This window comes from Pantherophis guttatus, chromosome 1 (assembly GCF_059756535.1).
Source record: "Pantherophis guttatus breed Tessera chromosome 1, ASM5975653v1, whole genome shotgun sequence".
NCBI lineage: Eukaryota > Metazoa > Chordata > Lepidosauria > Squamata > Colubridae > Pantherophis > Pantherophis guttatus.
The window spans coordinates 200,256,638-200,277,966 of record NC_142063.1 but is presented as its reverse complement, the minus strand read 5'-3'; the positions used below and the strand labels follow the sequence as shown (position 1 = coordinate 200,277,966).

Genomic DNA, 21,329 nt, shown 5'->3' with positions numbered 1-21,329 from the left:
ATTTGGAATGGAAAATTGATTCACACTAGAAGGGCTTATGACTCAGACCCTCCCAGTGGCTTCCTGAAACTGTTTGGTTAAACTACTCTTGACTACAAGATGCTGGACAAAATAAACTCTTAGTATGTCTGATTCATCACAGTTTGTATTATATTGTAGCTCAGGTGAAGTCTATCGCTGAGTGTGTCCTTTGAATTGTGGTGTGTATGACACATCCATTCAGCTTGTGTTAAGCAAAAATATCACCAACAAATGTTGAGAAGATTGGCCATTGTATTGTTTTAATGTACAGCATCTGTAAGAAAGAAAGAAAAAGAGGAAACAATCCGCTTCCCATCTTCCCACAGTGTCCCAAAATCCAACAGGAAGGGAACTGAAGGAGAAGAATTAAAGCTAACATCTTGCTTGGAGCTTCAAAGCAGCTGCTGGCCATCTTAGCAACCTATTTTGAACATGTGTGTTCAGAATATTAGAACAAATACTCAAAGCAGTTTGCTAGACCCTTCAAAACACAGCTGCCTCCCAATGGTTCATAAATCTCTAGTCTAGTCTTGATGGCAGGATGGGAACAGTGATCTTTTAGACAATATGGAACAACTGTGCCCAGCATCCCCAACCAAGATGGACAATGTTGAGGAAACGTGAAGCTGCAATTCAGCTGTATCTGAAAGGACACCATTTCCTGTTTCCTCCATTAACAGCTAGAAACCGCGAGTATGAAACAACATATCAAATCAATATTCAACTTTCCCAACACCGGCAGCAGATTGAATATATAAAACTATATGAAGAGGGATAAACTCAATAACTAATTTTATTAATTTTTAATTTAAAATTAATTTAAAATTTAATTAATGTCATAATAATCCTTCAAAGTGACATTACTAAAATGCATATATCTGGAAGAACAAGACATTTTCCATTTCAACTGCAACACCAAAATTTGTTTTACAGCACATTTTTTTGTTAATTAAGAATGGCTTTTAGGGTTTCAGTAAAACACCAGTAAAACTGTTTTTATAAATGTATGGACATGGTTTGATGTAAAATTATCAACCTGCATGAAATATTTTTTCTTTTCCATATTTGGCATACTAGATATGGAAGGCATGTTTACTAGCTTATTGTTACAATAATAGCATGGTATAGGTTTGAATTATATATGAACTATACATATAGCATGTAGGGTTTGAACCTAGAGAAAAAGATGGGAAGTTGATACTTCTGTCCCTAAGTACCTGAGATGCGGAGACAGACGAAACTTATTGCGTACATCATCTAACCGCTTTCCAAGATAAGGGGTGTCCACAGTCACAAAAATGCCTTTGTAGCCAGCTTTTTCGGCCCGATGCACTAAGGACCTGGTGACCTCACGGTCCTTATAAATATAGAGCTGCAACCAGAGAATTGTCTTTGGAGCTGCCTGAGCAACTTCTTCTATGGATGTTGTGGACCAGGAACTCAGCATCATTCCTGTTCCTGCTGACCTACAGGCTGAAAAGCAAGAATATTAGTCACAGGAGGACTGTAGCACAGAAATTAAAATAACTTTTTTTCAAAATTTTGAAAAAAAAAATGCCACATTTTAATTGCCTCATCGCTTTCATGCAAAGACAAAAATATCTGTATTGGCAGCATGGAATTCAGTTTGTTTTATGGCACGATGAATGCCAGATGATTTCACAGTTGGGTGGTTGCCTGTTTGTTATCTCTGACTTGATTACAGCATTTATCATTTCCTTGTAAATAGATCGGATTAGCTGCTACTACTAACAGACAGCTTCTATGGAGGAATAAAGGAAGCCTGTTTTTTTTTTTTATTGTAATAATAGACATTCTGTGGAAAAGCCTTTTTAAAAATATTTATGCTCCTTCATTTCAAACCAACTATTTTGTCCAGCATCAACTACCAAGGGACTTATAAACTTCATTCCTCACTTTCTTGATAGAATGAGTATATTGTATAACATCTAGGCCAGTTTGTCTGGATGTTAAGCTATACTACAATTATGCTAGCCTGGCATTTCCCTGCTCTCCAAAAACTTCTGTGAGATGAATACTCACGTATAGGATCTCTTGCCTGCAGCTGAGAACATTTCTCTCCCACCAATCCTGAGCAAGGATGCTAAGAGGAAAGTGAAGCAGTTGATGTGCCTTCCTCCCTAGTGATTGCTTGCAGATCATTGCTTCCCAACCCAAGCCAGCGAGTCATTTCCCACTGGTTTTCAAAGGAGGCTTGTCAGCTTCATTGTCAGTCACAATCCAGTTAATCCAAGTGACTAAGTAGCCAGTGGAAAAAGAGTACTGATTCCCAACTCTTCCTAACAGCAGAAAAGCATGTTTTTAATGGTGGGATGATTAGCCATTTAGCAAGAAAAGAGGAAGCCACAGCAATCCCTACTTTTTGTGACCATAATTTCTTCGGAATGCCCACTAATTTTAGAAATACTTCTTAAAGATTTAGTTGTCTGTTGAATATTAAAGCACATGAATCATAAACTCATGTCCTACTAACCATACAATCAAAAGATGAAAACAGAAGATTAGGGTTTGTACATTCCTAATAGCAAGTTAATGGCCAAATCTGCTTTGGGGTAGTGTGTTTGGTATATTTGAACTGTTCATGTGATTGGCACTATATTGCAAGTAATTCCAAAACAATACCGATACTTCAATAAGCTTTTAAAAGGATAGAAGATAGAAGCCTCTCCATATTACATATCTACATTCAAATTCAACCTTAATGTCCACTTGGTTTCATGCATCTGCCTGTGTGTGTGTAAGCATGTGTATGTAAGCATGTGTGTGTATGTGAGAGAGAGAGAGAGAGAGAGAGAGAGAGAGAGAGAGAGAGAGAGAGAGAGAGGTGTATAAACAATCTATGTCAAAAAGATTTGAATTAGAAAAGGGACAATTTTAAAAAAACATTTAGTTCCAGCTTTTTTTATCGCAAATTCAATTATCCTTCTGAAATACTCTTTTTGAATATATTACTTCCTATTAAGAGCTACATTGATTAATATTTATCAATCTATCACAAGAAATTGTCACAATATTAACAACCTTGGAGTTAAGGAGCACAGTATTTGCTATTAGAAGTATTAGTGCACCATCCAGTGGACATAGACTTAAATGTCATCAGCTGTTTTTTGGCTAACAGATTTAGATTTTTGTTTTAATCTTGTCTTTATTGTTTTTATAAATAACTCAGGACTAATACTCATTTCTCCTCCTATTTTCCCCACAACAGTTGTATGAGGTGGTTTGGGTTAAGAGGGAGGGACTGGCCCAAAGTCACCCAGCCAGCATTCATGTCTGAAGTGGGACTAGAACTCAGTTTCCTAGTTTCTAGCCTTTGGCCTTCATGTGTTAATATTTCCACAAGGCAGAAACTTTGTGGTGTACTCTAAAAAAGTGTGGAAGAAAAGCCTTCATGTATGTTCCTGATGCAGTGAAAGTTGTTTCTACATGCATGTTGTATGAATGTATGGGGAGTATTATTCATTACCAATCAGCATTCTTGCATTTACTATAAGAATCAAGTATTGATCTGCAGTGTTGATGGGCTCTCAGTTAGAACTATTTCTCTCCTCCTTCACCAAAGATTGAAATACAGCAATCTCTAGCTTTGTGGCCAGGGGCAGAGGGCATATTTTATTTAACATGAAATGGATGCAATCCACAAACCTCTAATCCTCTTTAACTTTCTTTAAAGCTTTGTTGCCTCTCATAATGGCACTATGGTTTTAGATGGTTTTCTATCCTCTGCTGGGACAAAGATTTACCCATATTGACTAAGGATTAAGAGGGGTTCTAGCTGAAAAAATCCAGAGGGCATCAAGTTAGAGAAAGACAATGTGGAGGAATCATAGTTTTAAAAAGGGCTGGCAGACATGGAGAGGGTAATCTATGGTAATAATCAGAAGAATGTAGTTTCTAAATCTTTAAGTGAACTGCTTTCTTTCTGAACAATAACTAAATATCTTGATGTGCATACCGTACTGTTTAATTATTTCTTCGATTTACATTTAATAGCCTACTATTTTTTGTAGGAGCATCTACTAACATTGACTCTTCAATTAATTATCATCCCTAAAGTAGCTACTTAGATTTCTGTAATTCCTGTTCATGAATTGTATTACTGGAAACCTAGAAACAGATACAAAGTATAGATTCTGCCTCTGATAAATAGTAGGCATGAATAAGTCAATCTTCTGTTGTCTGAAAGCTACATTATTGGATATTATAAGCTGCTAGTTTAGGAAGTGAAGTTGCTTATGAGACCATAGAGAGAAGGATGAAACCTGATTAGGACAACCTGCAACTCAGCAAGTTATAAATGATGAATATTTGGCAATATGACTTTATTTAGGGCCACTCTTCTTCTGTGTCTCAGAAGGATAACAACTGTGGAGGTTTATTAGTGGGAAGCAGGTACCACGAAAGACATGTGAACAGAGACACTACTAAGGTAGGGTTTCCCAACCTTGGCAACTTTAAGACATGTGGACTTCAACTCCCATAATTCCTCAGCCAGTCATGCTGGCTGGAGAATTTTGGAAGTTGATATCCACATTCAGATTAACAGAGTTGGAAGGGACCTTGTAGGTCATCTAGTCCAACCCCCTGCCCAAGCAGGAGACCCTACACCATTTTTGACAGATGGCAGTCCAGTCTCTTCTTGCAGGCTTCCAGGGATGAAGTTCCCACAACTTCCGAAGGCAATTTCTGTTCCATGGGTTGATTGTTCTCACTGTCAGAAAATTCCTCCTTATTTCCAGGTTGAATCTCTCCTTATTCAGTTTCCATCCATTATACATGTCTTAAAAGTTGCCAAGGTTGGGAAACCCTCCACTTAGGGATAGTACTTGTGGGGAGGAGAGGGGAGGACATGTTTCAGTATTCTCTGGGTATGCAGATGAGCTGTTCTTTGTAAAGATGCATGGGAAGTTTTAATTTCACTTGTGCAAATTAGCATACTTTTTTCTAATTAAAAATCTTTACCTAAGAGTGGTTACCATCTTGCTTCGAAGGGGCCCAGTTTGCTTTTACTTGTTTGGCACCAGACAGTTCATCTAAAGTTGATTGCTCTTTTCTGAGATATCTCAGAAAAAAATGGCTGCAGAAACACGCTTGATAAGTGAACTAGAATGTACTTCAGGGTGAACAATAGACATGTAGCTTGAAGTGTGTGGAAAATAGCTTGCACCTTACTTCTGCCCCTCATTAATTCTTTTATTGTGTGAAAGAGGCTGACATCTCTATCCTTCTATTCAGAAGGGAATGTTTTCCATTCTCCAATAGCTAATCAAAATATACTAGATTACATCAAATCCCAGTTCTTGTATTCTTAATTTAACATTACCACTGCCTGAATTGTTTGTGTTTACCCCTACAAATTTAAGGAGGATTTTTTTTAAAAAAAAAAATCCAAATAACCTTGTAACTTGTCACAGGAGCAACTTTGGAGCAAAGTGTTAAATTCTGATTCTGCACCTTCAATGATTCACTAGAGGGAGCTAGCTTATTAGACATTTGACACTTTTCTCATGTTATCAGAAAGGTATAAAAGGAGGTGGAAATTTTGAGATTCTTGTGATGAATGCTGTAGAAGCAATGAACAGTGCAAATATTACAGTATTATCTGTCTGTCTAGCATCCATCCATCTATCCATCCATTATCTAGATACCCTGTTTCCCCCAAAATAAGACATCGCCTGATAATAAGCCCAATCGGGCTTCTGAGCGCATGGCCAAGCACTTATTTCAGGGTTCAAAAAAATATAAGACAGGGTCTTCTTTTTGGGGAAACACAGTAGATAGATAGATAGATAGATAGATAGATAGATAGATAGATAGATAGATAGATATTTTATCTAAATTTATATGCTTCCCATCTCCTCAGCTTACAAAGATTAAAAAGATAAATATAAAAACAATTAAAATTTTAAAACTTTACTAAAAAAAAACTAGAAACAAAGAGAGGGATGACAAGGGGATCAGATCTTCCTCATCCACCATCTCCAGTGGTGAACCCCCCCTACCCGGGGCCCCTTTTTTTCCTCTCCCCATTTACAAGAATCAGTCAATACTGTGTGAAGTTTTGCCAGACCCCAGAGTCTAACTACGGTACCTAAGGCCCTTTTCTTTCTTTGCCAACTTTGTGTGTTTTTTTAAGACACACAGAGTTTTAAGACCCACACCCATTCTTCACAACTAGCCAATTTTTGTAGTTCAACCATGAAGTTCATAGGCCATTTTATGGATCAAATAAAATGTACTGTACATTGAATAGAAATAGTTTTAGCTTACAATATTTTAATTGCTATAGTCCTTCACTGGAAATCTGAATTCAATTATTTTATTAGCCCTGTTAAAGAACTCCTTTATTCTTATTCTCTCAGGAAGAATAGACAAATCAAATAAACCTTTATTATGGCCTTTGGGCCTGAAAAGCAAGAATATGCAAAGCTAAGCTATTCAGATGGAGCATATGTGAAAAAAGTTTTATATTTTAAAATGTCATATTACATGTGATATATATATAGATATAGATATAGATATAGATATAGATATAGATATAGATATAGATATAGATATAGATATAGATATAGATATAGATATAGATATAGATATAGATATAGATCATACACATATATATATATATATGTTTTTCTTTCTTTTTCGTAGGTTTTATGTGTATTTCTCTTTATCCAGGTTCTACCTATGTAAACCAAGATATTATGCAGTCCTAGTTCAGTGAAATCACAATTCACTAGTTTCTGGGCTTTTTTTCTTCTGGCAGCCAGCAGACCCTTTGCTGCCCATTGGGAGACTAAGATAACAGGGCTAATAAAATAATTGAATTCAGTTTTCCAGTGAAAATACCCTGTGAGTTGTTCTCATAATCTGTAAAATATCCTATCTATGTCAGACTCATTATGCAAAGACCTAGCTCTCTGGAGAAAGCTCTAATGCTGGGGAAAGTGGAAGGAAAGAGAAGAAGAGAGGGGCCAACACCAAGGGGGAAGATTCAGCTACAATGACAACGTGGTTGCCACTGAAAGAGCTGAAGGACCAACTAGGAACTGGTTATCATGGAGATAACCAGTCTCCATATTATACGTTATATGGGATGCAATGGCTCAGTGGCTAAGACGCTGAGCTTGTCGATCGAAAAGTCATCAATTCAGCGGTTCGAATCCCTAGTGAGTTCCTGTTACTTGTCCCAGCTTCTGCCAACCTAACAGTTCAAAAGCACATAAAAAATGCAAGTAGAAAAATAGGGACCACCTTTGGTGGGAAGGTAACAGTGTTCCATGAGCCTTTGGCGTTTAGTCATGCTGGCCACATGATCATAGAGATGTCTTTGGACAGCGCTGGCTCTTCAGCTTTGAAACGGAGATGAGCACCGCCCCGTAGAGTCGGGAATGACTAGCACATATGTGCAAGGGGAACCTTTACCTTTTTATCATGGAGAAAATCTGTCTAGAGTTGACAATGACACAATGGCACATAATCCATTAATCAAATGCTCTAAGAATTTATATCAAGGATATGCTGGTCAGCATGAATGAATGACTCTGGGGTTTCTTCCCCAAACCCCCAAAACTTTAAACTTAGACTGTCTAATGTCAACCTCACTCCATTCCTAAGAGGTCTTTAAGGGGCGTGCATAAGCACACCGGCGTGCCTACCATCCCTGTCCTAATGTTCCCTTTTATTCGTATCCATTTCATGTATTCATATTCATGTTTATACTTGTATCTGTTATCTAATAAATGCTCGACGAAAATAACTAAATAAATAAATTAAATAAAAAAATACATAAAACAGAACACTCTCGACAGACACAGAGGGACAGGGAGGGTGGAGTAGAGATAGTTGGGGTGTTGTAGCCAAAATTCTTTCTTGTGGGAGCCAAGGACATTCCTGCAGGTGCTCGGAAGAAGGAGACTGGAGTCACCTAGCAACTGGACAGTATCCTGATTGGACCATGTGACTGATTTTTTTGAGAAAGTGACAAGCTTTTACTTTTTTTTTTAATTTGATTTATATGCCGCCCTTCTCCGGAGACTCAGGGCGGCTTACAATGTGTTAAGCAATAGCCTTCATACTTTTGTATATTTTATAAAAAGTCAGCTTATTGCCCTCACAATCTGGGTCCTCATTTTACCTACCTTAGAAAAGATGGAAGGCTGAATCAACCTTGAGCCTGGTGAGATTTGAACTGCAATAATTGCAGGCAGCTGATGTTAATAACAGTGCTTTAGTCTGCTGCGCTACCAGGGCTCCTTTTAATCAGATGAAAACCATGGGAATAGGCAGAGTCGGTTTTCACCAGCCTGTGCCAATATGACATATCCAATAAACCTATTCTTTGAGGAAATTGCCTGCCTCAGAGCTTTGTTTGCTATGGGTATGTGACTTGGAACTCTGACAATTACTTCATTTCAAAATATGGGAAGCTAGTTCTGTTGTGTTTGCAGTCTCTCTTGCTTGAAGCCCTTAATTTGTGGGCTTGGTCATCACTGGTGAGATTCTAAGCATCAAGATTTGAATATTGTTATTTCCCCCACCGTCCATGTTTGGTTTCTCATTATACTGTAGCATATAACTCTGTCTTCCTCTCATAGTCTTGACATGGATTGCCTAATAATATGTCATTATTCCTTTCAGTGCAGCAAATGGGGTGTTTTCAATAGTATATACCAGTGATGGCTAACCTTTTTCCCATCACGTGCCAAAAGCAGGGGGAGTGCAAGGGGGGTCGCACACACGCGTGCCCACACCCATAATTCAATGCCCCCTGCACTCCGCACCCCTGCGCATACGCGCACAACCCGCCCACCCCCGCTTTTGGCATGTGACGGCAAAAAGGTTACTGGTGAGTGCGGTAGGCCCGTTTTTTGCCCTCCCCAGGCTCCAGAGGCTTTCTTGGAGCCTGGGGAGGGTGAAAACGGCCTCCCCCATCCCCCGGAAGCCCTCTGGAGGCCGAAAACGCCCTCCCAGAGCCTCCGCATGAGCCCTGTACTTACCTGGCATCCAAAACGGGCGGCATGGAGACTCCTAGGAGGGGAGCGGTAGCATGGCAGGGCCAGCTGAAAATCAGCTGGCGGGTGCACGCATGTGCACTGGAGATGAGCTAGGGCAACTATCGCGTGCCTACAGATATGGCTCCACATGCCACCTGTGGCATACATGCCATAGGCTCACCATCATGGGTATATACAATCAATAATTGAGCCAAAAATTTTACTTGGAAGAAACAGCCATTAACTGGAGTAATAAACAGTTACAGCCCCTTGTATCAACTGTGCTGTACATATTAATATATTAAGATTTCATTTAATAGCACCGAGATGACCTCTTTTAGAGCTTTAACATGAATTTGATCAGTTGGCTCAAATAATACCTTTTTTTTTTCAGTAAGAGAAGAGTGGAATGCTTTATGAAAATGAACATCTCACAATAACATAGGTAAAATAATAATGTGACAAAACCCAACTGACAGAGCAAACTCTCGTCTTTCTGAATTCCAGCAGACCAACAAATAAAGCTTTTCACAATTAAGCTTTTTAAAATTAAATCTCAGAGTAATTTTACAAACAAAGAAAAAAGTTGAATAACTCTGAAGGGCTGGAACTGGACTTATTAGCTGAATCACATAACAGCAGATATGAACTCTAATAAATAGAATAAACCAAATTATCATTGACCATTGATTTAGTTGAAAACAGTGTCACATTAATATACAGCTTTGTCAAAATGCACAAGGATATACATGACACCATTTATCTACTCCTAAATTCTAAGGAAAGGGACACTATTATGCAAGACATCTCAGAAAGTGCTTTGATTAATGTTTTCTACTGAGCTTGATTTTTAAATGGCAATCCATCAATTTAAGACCAAATTAATTGCAAATCATAGGTAACAAAACCAAAGTAACGTGCACGCTCACTTCACTTGCGCGCCTTCCGCACATGCGCTTTGCTTGCACACGCAGCTTGCACACATGCACGCAGCTTAGAAAACGGCATAGCGCCCGCAGGTTGAACCAGTCCGAACTGAGTATATGCCTTGTAATACAAACAAACAAAAGAACTCATCGCCTTTCTTTTTACATCGGATGGCCCAAGCAAGGGAATGCTCTGTCTAATTAATGCTAACAATTGCATAATAACCAAATTATGCTTTTTTTTTTTTTGTCTTGTGCATTTTCCATTCACACTTGCAAGCTCATTTGGAAACACATGTCCAGCCGATGCAGCAATAACAACCGGATCACTTCAAGGGATACAGGTAGTCCTTGCTCAACAATCACAATTGTGACTGGCAATTCCATTGCTAAGCAATATAGTCATTAAGCAAGACATCACATGACTTGCAATTTTACTGCCGGCTTCTCCATTGGCTCGCTTTGTCAGAACCAGCTATGAAGTGTGCAAATGATGATCACTTGACTGTGATATAAACACCCACTAGTTGTGAAGTGTCCAAGTTTTGATGATGATGCTACAGGGACACTGCAACAATCATAAGTGCAAGAATTCCTCAGAAAGCTATTTTTTTCAGTGCCATTATAACTTAGAATGTTAAACAGATTTGTTATTTTAAAGTGAACCATTAGCTCCAACAACCTGCATGGCCAAAGTAAATTGCTTTTTAAAATATGTACACCCATCGTGTATGCAACAGGTCAATTAATGTTTGGCAGATGAACTGAAGAAACAGTAGGGCAAAGATGTGCCCAAAACATGCAAATATGTCTGAAAACAGTGGTCAGGTTTTGTGATACATGACATCTTACAAACCACCTAGCAGGTTTTGACCTAGGAAAAATTAGTAACTGCTTCACCAGGATATAAAACTCTCACTAGGAGAACAAAGCAAATACATTGCCATGGCTTATTAAAGCAATGAAGCTTTTAGAGAGTATAAACAGGGTATTCCTGTTACAGAAATCTCAATGAAAGAGAGATTCTACCATACACAAGATTCTGCCCAGAGCTTTTTAATCTGTTGGTGGTTAGGAATCCACAAGCCATGGAGGTGCTTAGTGAAAATAATTAAAACTGCATTAGAAATTGGTGTCTCTTTCTTGCCTGAAGAATTCAGTTCAAAAGATTTTATTACATGGGGGCAGTGGGAAGATGAGGGATTCAGCCTTTAATGTCATCTCAGGAAGAATCCTGGCTATTAAATTAGGACATAACAGTAAATATTCAGAGATAAGTTGATGGCAGGGTGAGTGGCGTGGTGGCCTAGAGGTGGAGCTTTCACCTCACAATCAGGAGGCTGTGAGTTTGATCCTAGGTAGCAGCAGATATTTCTCTCTCTGGGTGCAAAGAAAAAATATCTGCTGTAAGCTCTGTGTAGGTGTCAGGAAGGGCATCCGGCCAGTAAACACTCAGCTCCATTCAGTCACCCCGACTCAAGGGATTATAGCAGGGGTCCTCAAACTACAGCCCACGGGCCAGATATGGCCTGCCAAAGCCATTAATCCGGCCCATGTGGGACTAAGAGGCTTCCCTGCCCACATCATCCCACCCACCTGCCGGTGAAGAATTGCTGCAAAACTGAGTTTCCTGAAGTGGATCACTAGATTCCTAAACAACTTTAAAAACGATCTAGTAAAAAGAAAACATCAACCAAAAGAGCAACATGCAAACAAAAGCAAATAAAACACCCCCAGGAGGAAAACAAATTAAAGTTTAATTAGTGTGTATTGTTTAATGGGCTGCTAAACTGGCCATGCCCATCCAGTCACATGCCCACCTAGCCACACCCACCCAGCTGGTCTGGGGCCCCAACAGTCTGAGAGACTGTGAATTGGCCCCCTATTTAAAAAGTTTGAGGACCCCTGGATTACAGGGTCATTAAAAGAAAAAAAATTATGGCAGGGACAATATACACCCCCCACAAAAAACACTTTTTTTTCAGCCCAAGTGAAAGCTGGAGCAGAGCTCTCCAATGTAGCAGGTGAGGGAATGTATGTATCTGGTTTTCAGGGATGGTTGCATAGGCTTTCCTTTTAGATGTCAGAAATTTTAAAGTTTCCTGCTTGAATGTGCCTTGCCTTCTCCTGCCTCCCAGCAAGAAGTCAGAACCAATCAGTACAGAGGGTGCACACCTATATGCACTATTGGGATTCAGGAGATGTTTGCAGTGACCCATTTCCAGCCCTCTGCAACCTCTGCTTACTCATCAACCCCTTCACGATATAGGGATGCAGCGATGGCTACAGACACTTGCAGGCAACTCTAAATCAGCCTTAAGGCAATCTTAATTAAATAAATTTTAGAATTTTTTTAAAAAAATTCTGAAGACAAGTAGGCACTGGCATGGTAAATTTGAGAAATCAGTTAGTTTTTGATCAGCTGACTTCTCTCAGAAAATATTTCAGGATTGGCTTATTGTTTTATCCAATATAGTTTTTAAATTAGTAAATTTGCATGTACTCTAATGCATTAGCAGCATAAGCTAATAATGTAATGGTCAGGCAGACAATGGTGTACATTCACAGATTCCCAAGAACAATTTAATTTTCTCAGTGAAATATAATCAGAACCACTAAACTGGAGAAATTTGTTGTTCAGTCTGCTTTGGCACTGATCTGCACTATTTAAATATATCATGAATCTGTGACTATTCCTATAAACTTTTGATGAAAGACTTGTAGCAAATGAGATGCTAAAATAGTGTTCATGTACATAAGTAGTACTATTTTTCTAGGCCTAGTAAACATTTAAAACATTTTAAAAATAGTTAAGATATCAGTATTGGCTAATTCAAGCCCAGTGTCATAACATTACATTGCCAAGCCTCATTTACCAAATGAAAGTTACAAGTTACAATTCATACCTTTTTCTTCAGAATGATTACTTTGTACTGCTTTGCAATAGTGCCGAATAGTTCTTACTGCTATTTTGCAATGTAAATCTACAGTATATGTTTAATAAGATGAATACTCTGTATATAACTGAGAAAGAAATCAAAGAATAAGCTTTTCCCTTAACATGCTACTTTATCTTAAATACACATAGAAGTACTAGGAAGAATATGTGTGGTGGAAAACCATAAAATAAAGTAGCTAAATTCCCACTCTAGTGTAATGATGGTGTACATTAAATAAAACGTCCCAGGAGAATCAAATATGGAACACTTTTTATTTTCATGACACAACACACGTTTATCCCAAAGTGAATGTTATTGTGGATAACAATTTTCAGCTGGTGTTTTCAGGACCTGCTTACTCAGTCTACTTAGACTACATGTAGTGTCTTATTTCAGAAAAGTAGCCCTATTGCAATGTGCCAACAGAGCTTTATTTTTTCCTCAGCTGTAGTTTAGCAGATTACCGTATTTTTTGGAGTATAAGAGGCAGCTTAGTTTTTGGGGAGGAAAATAGGGGAAAAAAATCTGCCTACCAGGTATTCATCTGGCTAGTGTCCTTAGTCTGGTCAGCTTCAGGACATTAGTTTGCTGGATTTTTAATCCCCTGCTTGGGGATAAAAAACAGCTTCAAAGGCACAGATGAGAGGAAGCAACAATGAGAAAAGCAGGCAAAGTACAGGGAGATCGCTTCACTTGGCTAGCACCTAGTTAGGGCTGAAAAAAAGCTTTGAAAAAGCTATATTTGGAGTATAAGACACACCCAAATTTTCAGCCTCTTTTGGGGGGGGGAAGGTGCATCTTATACACCGAAAAATACAGTAATATTAACTCTAAATTTAAAAAAGGATGCCAGTGCTAGATTGTAAAAGCATTTCCTGATTAGTCAACTCTAAATACTGCATCCCTATAACTTTACTTGCCTTGTTGCACAATATTTTGCTTGGAAGTTAAAACACAGGATATAGTATTAATGTGTTGTTCCCTAAGCAAAATATGATAATTAAACAGGCAAAACAGACTGGAGACAATAAGATTTCTTTAATCTGAAAGAAGACATTTCTGCATTCTTCCCTTAACTGAACCATCTTCGCTGCTGAATTTCTTTACAAGGAATTTCCATACCCGGAACATACCTCTAGCAGTTGCAATTTCCCCATCTGCATGAGCCATGCACTGCATGGCAGTGGCTGCAATGCATATTGGCATACTGATTTTCTCTCCCAAGACACAAGTTGACAGGTCCAGGGTTGACACATTTTTCAACATCCGGGGGTAAAGTCTTAATCTGCATGGATGGAAAAGGTCTGATAGTAAATAATTCACAGCAAGGGTTTATTTAGAAATTAAGATGTGTGATGCCGACGCAATAAATTACTGCCTCCAATATTAACTGACAGCAAGTTTGGTTTTTAAAATGACTCATCAGATGCTGAAATCTGGAAATGGCCAAGACACTGACATCAGCTTTTGTTAGTTACAAATGGCCGGGAATGGAGAGCAAGTAAATAAAAAGCAGCATGATTAGTTGCCAAATGTCAATGAGTTTGAGCTAAAATTTCAATAGCCAAGGTCTAGTGCCAAGATGAACAGCCTGTGAAATACTAGTTATCCAATTGTAGTTTTCTTGACACAAGTTACATAATACATAACTGGAAAGTAATTGTACAATATTGGATTGCAATTAAATCAAGTCTAGTTTTCCTTCTTTTTGAAGCATGGTTTTCCAGGGATTTTTAGGGGAAGCATGGTGAACTGAAGAAGTCTCTGTGAAAGTGGAAACCACAACAAAAACCAAATAACTGATGATTAAACTGGTTCTTTGGAAACTCCCTGGACAAGGAGAGGAGGGGAGATTGCCCGCATGTCCTCTGAATGGCTGCTCCTTGTGAGGAGACCACAGGATAGGGGTCCTCCATGGTTTGAGCACTAGGAGACTAAAGGATTAACCATCTTGCTCACAACCACAGCAGATCCCTTTAAATCAGACCATGGGATGAAGAGATATCTGTTTGTAACTTTACGGGGGTGAAGAGTTACTACATTTGTTGTAATGAAGGTTGAAATAACTTTTTTACATATTTCTTTTCTTCACTATAATCGTTTGTCTCCTTTTCTTTCTTTAAGTTTAGGATGCATTAGTTTTTTACTATTGTAACCAAAAGCCTTAATACAATTTATGATATAAATGTTATAAATAATATGAAAATGACAAAGAAGAAGAAAAGGAGGAGGAGGAACCATGCCTCTCCAGGATACAGCCCATGTACCAATTACAGTCCAAATAGTTGTGCATCCCTTTTTTCATCACCATGAAAACATATGAAAATGGAATGTGACCAAGAGATGCTATCTGGACAGCCATATGAGTTCCAGGAACTGACTTAGGTTATGCAGAAAACCCTTTTCAGTTCGAAGATATCATTGGCAATTCCCAGGATAAAGACAACCTTATTGAAAAATATAAGTATTTAGTCAGCTGGTCTAATCCCGATACTACCATAGCATCTATAAAATTATTTGTGTTTCTTTTAGCTTGCTTTAAAAGCATTATATTCTGCCCCCCTAATGCTGGCTTCTCTCTGCATCCAAACCTTAAAGAGGTAGTGGTTAAGACACCAAGCTATAAACTGGAAGACCTAAGCCTGCCTTAAGCATGAAGCCTGCAGAGAGATCTTAGTAACAGTAACATAGTTGGAAGCGACCTTGAAGGTCATCTAGTCCAACCTCCTGCTTACTCAGGAGACCTGTACTAGGGATTCAAACCATCAAACTGCTGACCTTTCTGATCGACAAGCTCAGTGTCTTAGCCACTGAACCAACTAGTCAGGCCAGTCTCAGTCCTAGAAGGAAGATCAGGGCAAGCCACTTCTAAAATTTGCCATGAAAACTGCAGAGATTAATTCAAAAGGTCACCCAAAGTGAACTTGAATCCACATATACAAAGAAATATTGGAACCACAATACAGTACATCAAAGCACCAGGATTTAACTAATTTATCTCTAGCACTATGAGTCATCATTAATATTTGTTTTCCCAATTATTCTAATTAACAGGGGGGGAAATGTATCTTTTTAACCTAATAATTCTTTATAATATGTTTTCAGCATCCATCATCACCCTCTCCCACATTTTAATAAATCTCAGTGGCACTGAGCTCCAGGAAGCAATAACATGTTTAACATGATTAACTTTGTTAAACAAGCTGCTTTTGGGCTTCCTTTTTGTCAGCAAAGAGCATCTTATTTTCTAAAGACCTTTAGAAAGTCAAAGATACAATCTATCAGAATTCATTCTCTGCAATCTGATCATTTTCTCTGAATCCCAATTTAACATGCTGAAATAAGATATTTTAAATTGATTTCCTTGTATGTCAAAATGCCATCAGCACCATGACCTTGTTTTTTAAAAAAAATCAATGTTTTAATGTGAGCTGGCTGAAAGAAACTTGGAACATATCAAAAATAGAAGATGACATCTTCTTTTAGTTCCCCCAAACTATTTTGGACTTTTAAAGATCCTGATAATCTCAAATCACTTGTTTAGAAGACTTCAAAACACTATATAATTAAGCTTTTAAAAATACTCACATTGAGCAAACTCCCATATATTTTGTTTTTGTTGTTAGAGATAATATGCAATTGTAAGAAGAGGTTTATTGCAGTTTGGCTATGACACTTGATTTTCAAAATCTACAGTACACAAGCTTTTCCCTGCATTATTAAAGGGTTCATTTATTTTATTCTAATACCTCTTCCCTCCCTATTAACACCTTTTAGAATTGTAGACATTGCTTGGTTGTAAAAAGCACAGAAATAATAATCCTTTTAATCTTTATGTCTGAACTGAAAGATAAATATAACTGTAAGTCAATTTTATCTCCGTAATATGCACCCAGCTGCAACTTCTATAATTTTTTTTCTTGAACTTGAATGGAAAAATATAAAATATACTGTCAACAATGGAATGAGCCATCATTCCAAAATTCAAGATCATTTGGGGTTAATGTCCCCAAATCTGCCCATCACAGTTGTCTTGGTATATAGAAATCATTAAGAAATTTTGTGTCTCAATGACTAAATTTAAGTTGTATGATATTTGTATACTAAAGAACCTTCTTGGTTTGTACTCTTTCTCTCAACCAGGATGGAAAAGTGTTTATTATCCTTTTCTTCTTTTTGATCAGTATCTTTAAAAAAGTAAAGATGAAATCTCCCTTAAAGATCAAACTCAATTTCTGGTAACTTCCTGGAAGCAGAATTACAGAATGGAAAGTTTAAGAGGGACTTGGAGATCATTTAATCTAACTCATTGCCCAGTTCAGAAATCTAATCTCTATCAGAAGGAAATTCAGTTTCTGTTTAAATAACAGAATAAGAGAGTTGGAAGGGACCTTGGAGGTCTTCTAGTCTAAACCGCTGTTCAAGCAGGAGATCCTGTACCATTCCAGACAAATGGCTGCCCAATCTCTTCTTAAAATGGCTGTCCAATATTGTCACCAAAGTGAGACCAACACTTCCCAAGGTAATTTTGCTCCTTTGTGGAATAGCTCTTACTATTAAGATTTTTTTCCTCGTGTCCAATTGAAGTTTGCTTACTTTCTGCCTATTCTTTCTTGTCTTCTCTTGTGGAACAAATGTCCTTAGTTATTACATTCACCTTCCATTTCCTATATATATTTATTTTAATTCTTAGATTAGTCAAAAGCTCCTGGGGTATAAAGAGTTGTTTCTTTCTCACTGGTACGGATTGTGATTGTACTTCTAGGGTCTTATTTTTCAGAAATCCCCAATCCCACTGAGCTCTCTTTGATCTGAGGATTTCTTCTGAGACCCTGCCTAACATTTCTGTAGTTCAAGTTGGCTGTTTGGAAATCTAATGTACATGTAGAACTATCTTAATATATTTTTCAATAGAATCCTGAACTTCAAGATAATGGGGTTACTTCGTCCTAAAGTTCCCACTAGTCAACGCTTTATTAGTTAGAATCCAATCTAGGAGGGTCAATCCATTGTGTATTTCACTTCTTCGGGAACAATACAAAAGTGGTTTGTCCTTGCTTTTTTCTGAGATTTGATTTGCCAGTCTAGAGTATGGTTCTTGAATTTAAAGCATGAGAGCATCTCTTCCTAAAATTTTGCATTGACTAGTATTGGTTCACTGGTCTACCTCACATTCATCAATGTTATTCCACTTTGAAAAAAATGATAAAAGTAATTCAAATGTATGCTGAACAAGAGAGGATTTTTTTATTATGCTTAGTGACATAAAAAATAAACATTAAAAATTGCAATCAAATATGTACATTAACTCAGAAAATTTTAAAGATTAATATACAGCTGAAGCCAGAGATGTTTCTTTTGAGATTAACAAAAAGTTGTAAAAAACTTGTGGAATTTATTGTTATATATGAAAACAGAAGCAAGACTTTTACATACACAACAGTGAAAAGATCTGACATTGTCCACAATGGAAAAGTAATGATGAAAATGATGAACTTGCTCAGATGGCTAAGTTGAAAGCCTTGATTAGATAAAATGATACTGATTAATTCTGATTGGAAACCCTTTTGAACTTTTGGCGTGAAACAAGGGGAAAAATGAAATTATGCTATATGGGTTTGATGATCCGAAAAAATAATAGATAGAAAAATAAAAGTTATGTTGCAACCATAAAGGTCATTTTAAATTTATAATTGCTGTAAAAGAAAATCAGAACTCATTTCTTTATATTTATTTCCCTTTTTTCTACACTTTTGGCTTCATTATTTTTTCTCTTTTTCTCATCTTATTGGTATCAGTTTTTATCTTTCATGCTTAAAATGCAATAAAGTTATCATAAAAAAGATTCAACTGAAAAAATTGTTGAAACAATTGTTTTTGCCTAGTAACAGACAAACTGCAAGTTTTTGTCTTTGACCTTTTTAAGACTTTTCAAGAAGCAAAACTAATGATTGATATGCACAACTTCAACACAGAATAAAGAAAAGCTCTCATATTCTGTATTCAGCTTATTTCATTCAAGACAAAGTTGTTATGAAACAGTTTAATTACATACATAATCTATGCTCAGCATCATTATTTCTATTAATTAAGCATAAATATTGATCTTTATGTGTGAAAGGGATATAAAGCAACGTGCATTAATTATGCCAATAACCTATTTTATTTGTGGTAGCTCACATAATATCTCATTCATACTAGTTTATGAAACACAAGGTGGATATAGGGTAGGTGCTATTATTTTGGCCCACTTATTCCTTTTTAGAGCTTTCAATTAAATAGTCAAGAAATGCATTCTAGTGCAGCTCTGATAGATATTTTGGGCAATGTTTGAAGAGGGTATTATCAGTTAAGATCATATGAGCACTGTAACTCTCCCAGTTTCAACCTAATCACTGAAATGAGAAAATTTCCCACTAACTCAGGATCATTCACATATTGCACAACTTTATTCACCTTCAAATTCTCGTCCTTGTTTTACCAATAATTTCCATTACCATCACCTATTTTATCAACAGCACAAGTCAAAAAAATATTCTATAATTTCTCAGTTCCCCCACCCATTGAAAAAAATGCCACTTTTCAATCCTCTACAAGCACAAATCTTAGATATTTTTCCTAAAATAATAATTGAACATTTGATTTAAGCATCACAAATCGGATATTTATGATTAGCTGACTTTTATATTGCCAAATGTGATATACTAGGCAAGCATGTGAACAGGCATTAAGTTATTTTGGTAGATAGAACGGCAATATATTAGTCACAGGGCTGCTTTGTGAGCACAACACAATTTTTTGCTCCAAGTTCAAAGGCTCATCCAATTTCAGGGTAATGCCTTGCAAAACTATAATATTTCATATAAAAATTGAATTCTGTTTCATGGTATACCGATATCTAGAGTTGAAAGAAGCAAATGAATGCTCATTCAAATTGTACATGACCAATTTACTTTTAGTACAACCTATTCCAATCATGAATGCACTTCAGATAATGTACGGTTTTTCAATTCTACTTTAATTATATTAAAAGCTATTAAATACAATATTTGAATTGTTAATTACCTTGAAAATGCAGCTACATTTTCAGCTAATGTTTGTTGATCATCAGCCCCAGACTTATAATAATCATACACAGATTTTTGAAGAAATTTCTTAGCATATTCTTCAAAATCAGCAATGCAAATTGGTCTTTCAGACATGGTGTAGATTACTTTGTTTTGCCTTTAAATCATTTAGTCCTGGACGTTTTCAACTTGTTAATCATTAAACTAAAGCAAAGTTCAGAAAACCTTTTTTTAAGTAACCCAAATAATAAATTGACATTTCCGGACTATTCTTTTGGACTTTGACATTCACTAAATTAAGATGTCTGCACTGTGTATCAGAGAAAGAAATACAGAACAAAGTAATATATCTACAGTATATAGTGAATATTCAGTAGTGGCATAGTCCACGCTCTACAATTAGAAAGAAAAATTACAATAGCCTACTCCAATCTCATGCCATCTCTTTACTCATGTAATTTATCTATGATTCTATCTAGAACTTCATTTTTAAAAAGGAAAAAAAACCAATAACAAAGGAAATTATATTCCAGATTCTGTAATATGTAAATTAATATAGACACAATGGTTCTATAGCTGAACTACCACTAAAATTTCTTCTACAGTGTAAGGTAAAGGTAAAGGTTCCCCTCGCACATATGTGCTAGTCGTTCCCAACTCTAGGGGCCGGTGCTCATCTCCATTTCAAAGCTGAAGAGCCAGCTCTGTCCAAAGATGTCTCCATGGTCATGTGGCCGGCATGACTAAACGCCAAAGGCACACGGAACGCTGTTACCTTTCCACCAAAGGTGTTCCCTATTTTTCTACTTGTATTTTTTATGTGTTTTCAAACTGTTAGGTTGGCAGAAGCTGGGACAAGTTATGGGAGCTCACCCCATTATGCAGCACTAGGGATTCGAACCGCTGAACTGACGACCTTTCGATCGACACTCAGCATCTTGGCCACTGAGCCACCCTATACAGTGTACTCCAATGTAAAAACATAACACACATCATTACATAAGCTTTTACCTTTCTGAATCCATTCACTTCCCCTTACAGCTAATGTATTCAATCAGATGATCTAGAGGTGCTGCAGATTAGAGTTGGAGATACTGTCAATCAACTGGTGGACAGCAATGGTGGCAACCCAGAGAAGCCTGAATTCAGAGATTTGGAACTTCTGGTTGCTATGGGTGAGTACCAAGGAGCAAAACTGGTCCAGTAACAGAGCTGGATTTGGCTTTTGTCCTCTATCTGCCATACAGCCTGTCATTCTGGACAGAGGCCATTTTGTCTTTTACAAATGGCAGAGGTTGCAGATGAGAGAAATGTATCCACTTGTGCTACCTTTCAGCAGTGTCTGCCCAAGGATTCTTCTGC

The 21,329-nt window shown here is 37.3% G+C and overlaps 1 protein-coding gene across 1 annotated transcript in view; it reads right to left on the bottom strand.

The window, feature by feature from the left end:
- Positions 1-20,811, bottom strand: part of HAO1 (hydroxyacid oxidase 1) — a 41,457-nt gene extending 20,646 nt beyond the window's left edge. The window contains exons 1-3 of the mRNA XM_034432345.3: positions 19,966-20,811; positions 14,034-14,185; positions 1,239-1,494 (exon numbers count right to left, since the gene is read on the bottom strand). Coding sequence (XP_034288236.2) covers positions 1,239-1,494; positions 14,034-14,185; positions 19,966-20,102 — 545 coding nt within the window. The 5' untranslated portion in view covers positions 20,103-20,811. The remainder of the gene's footprint in view (positions 1-1,238; positions 1,495-14,033; positions 14,186-19,965) is intronic.
- Between the last annotated feature and the right edge of the window lie 518 nt (positions 20,812-21,329).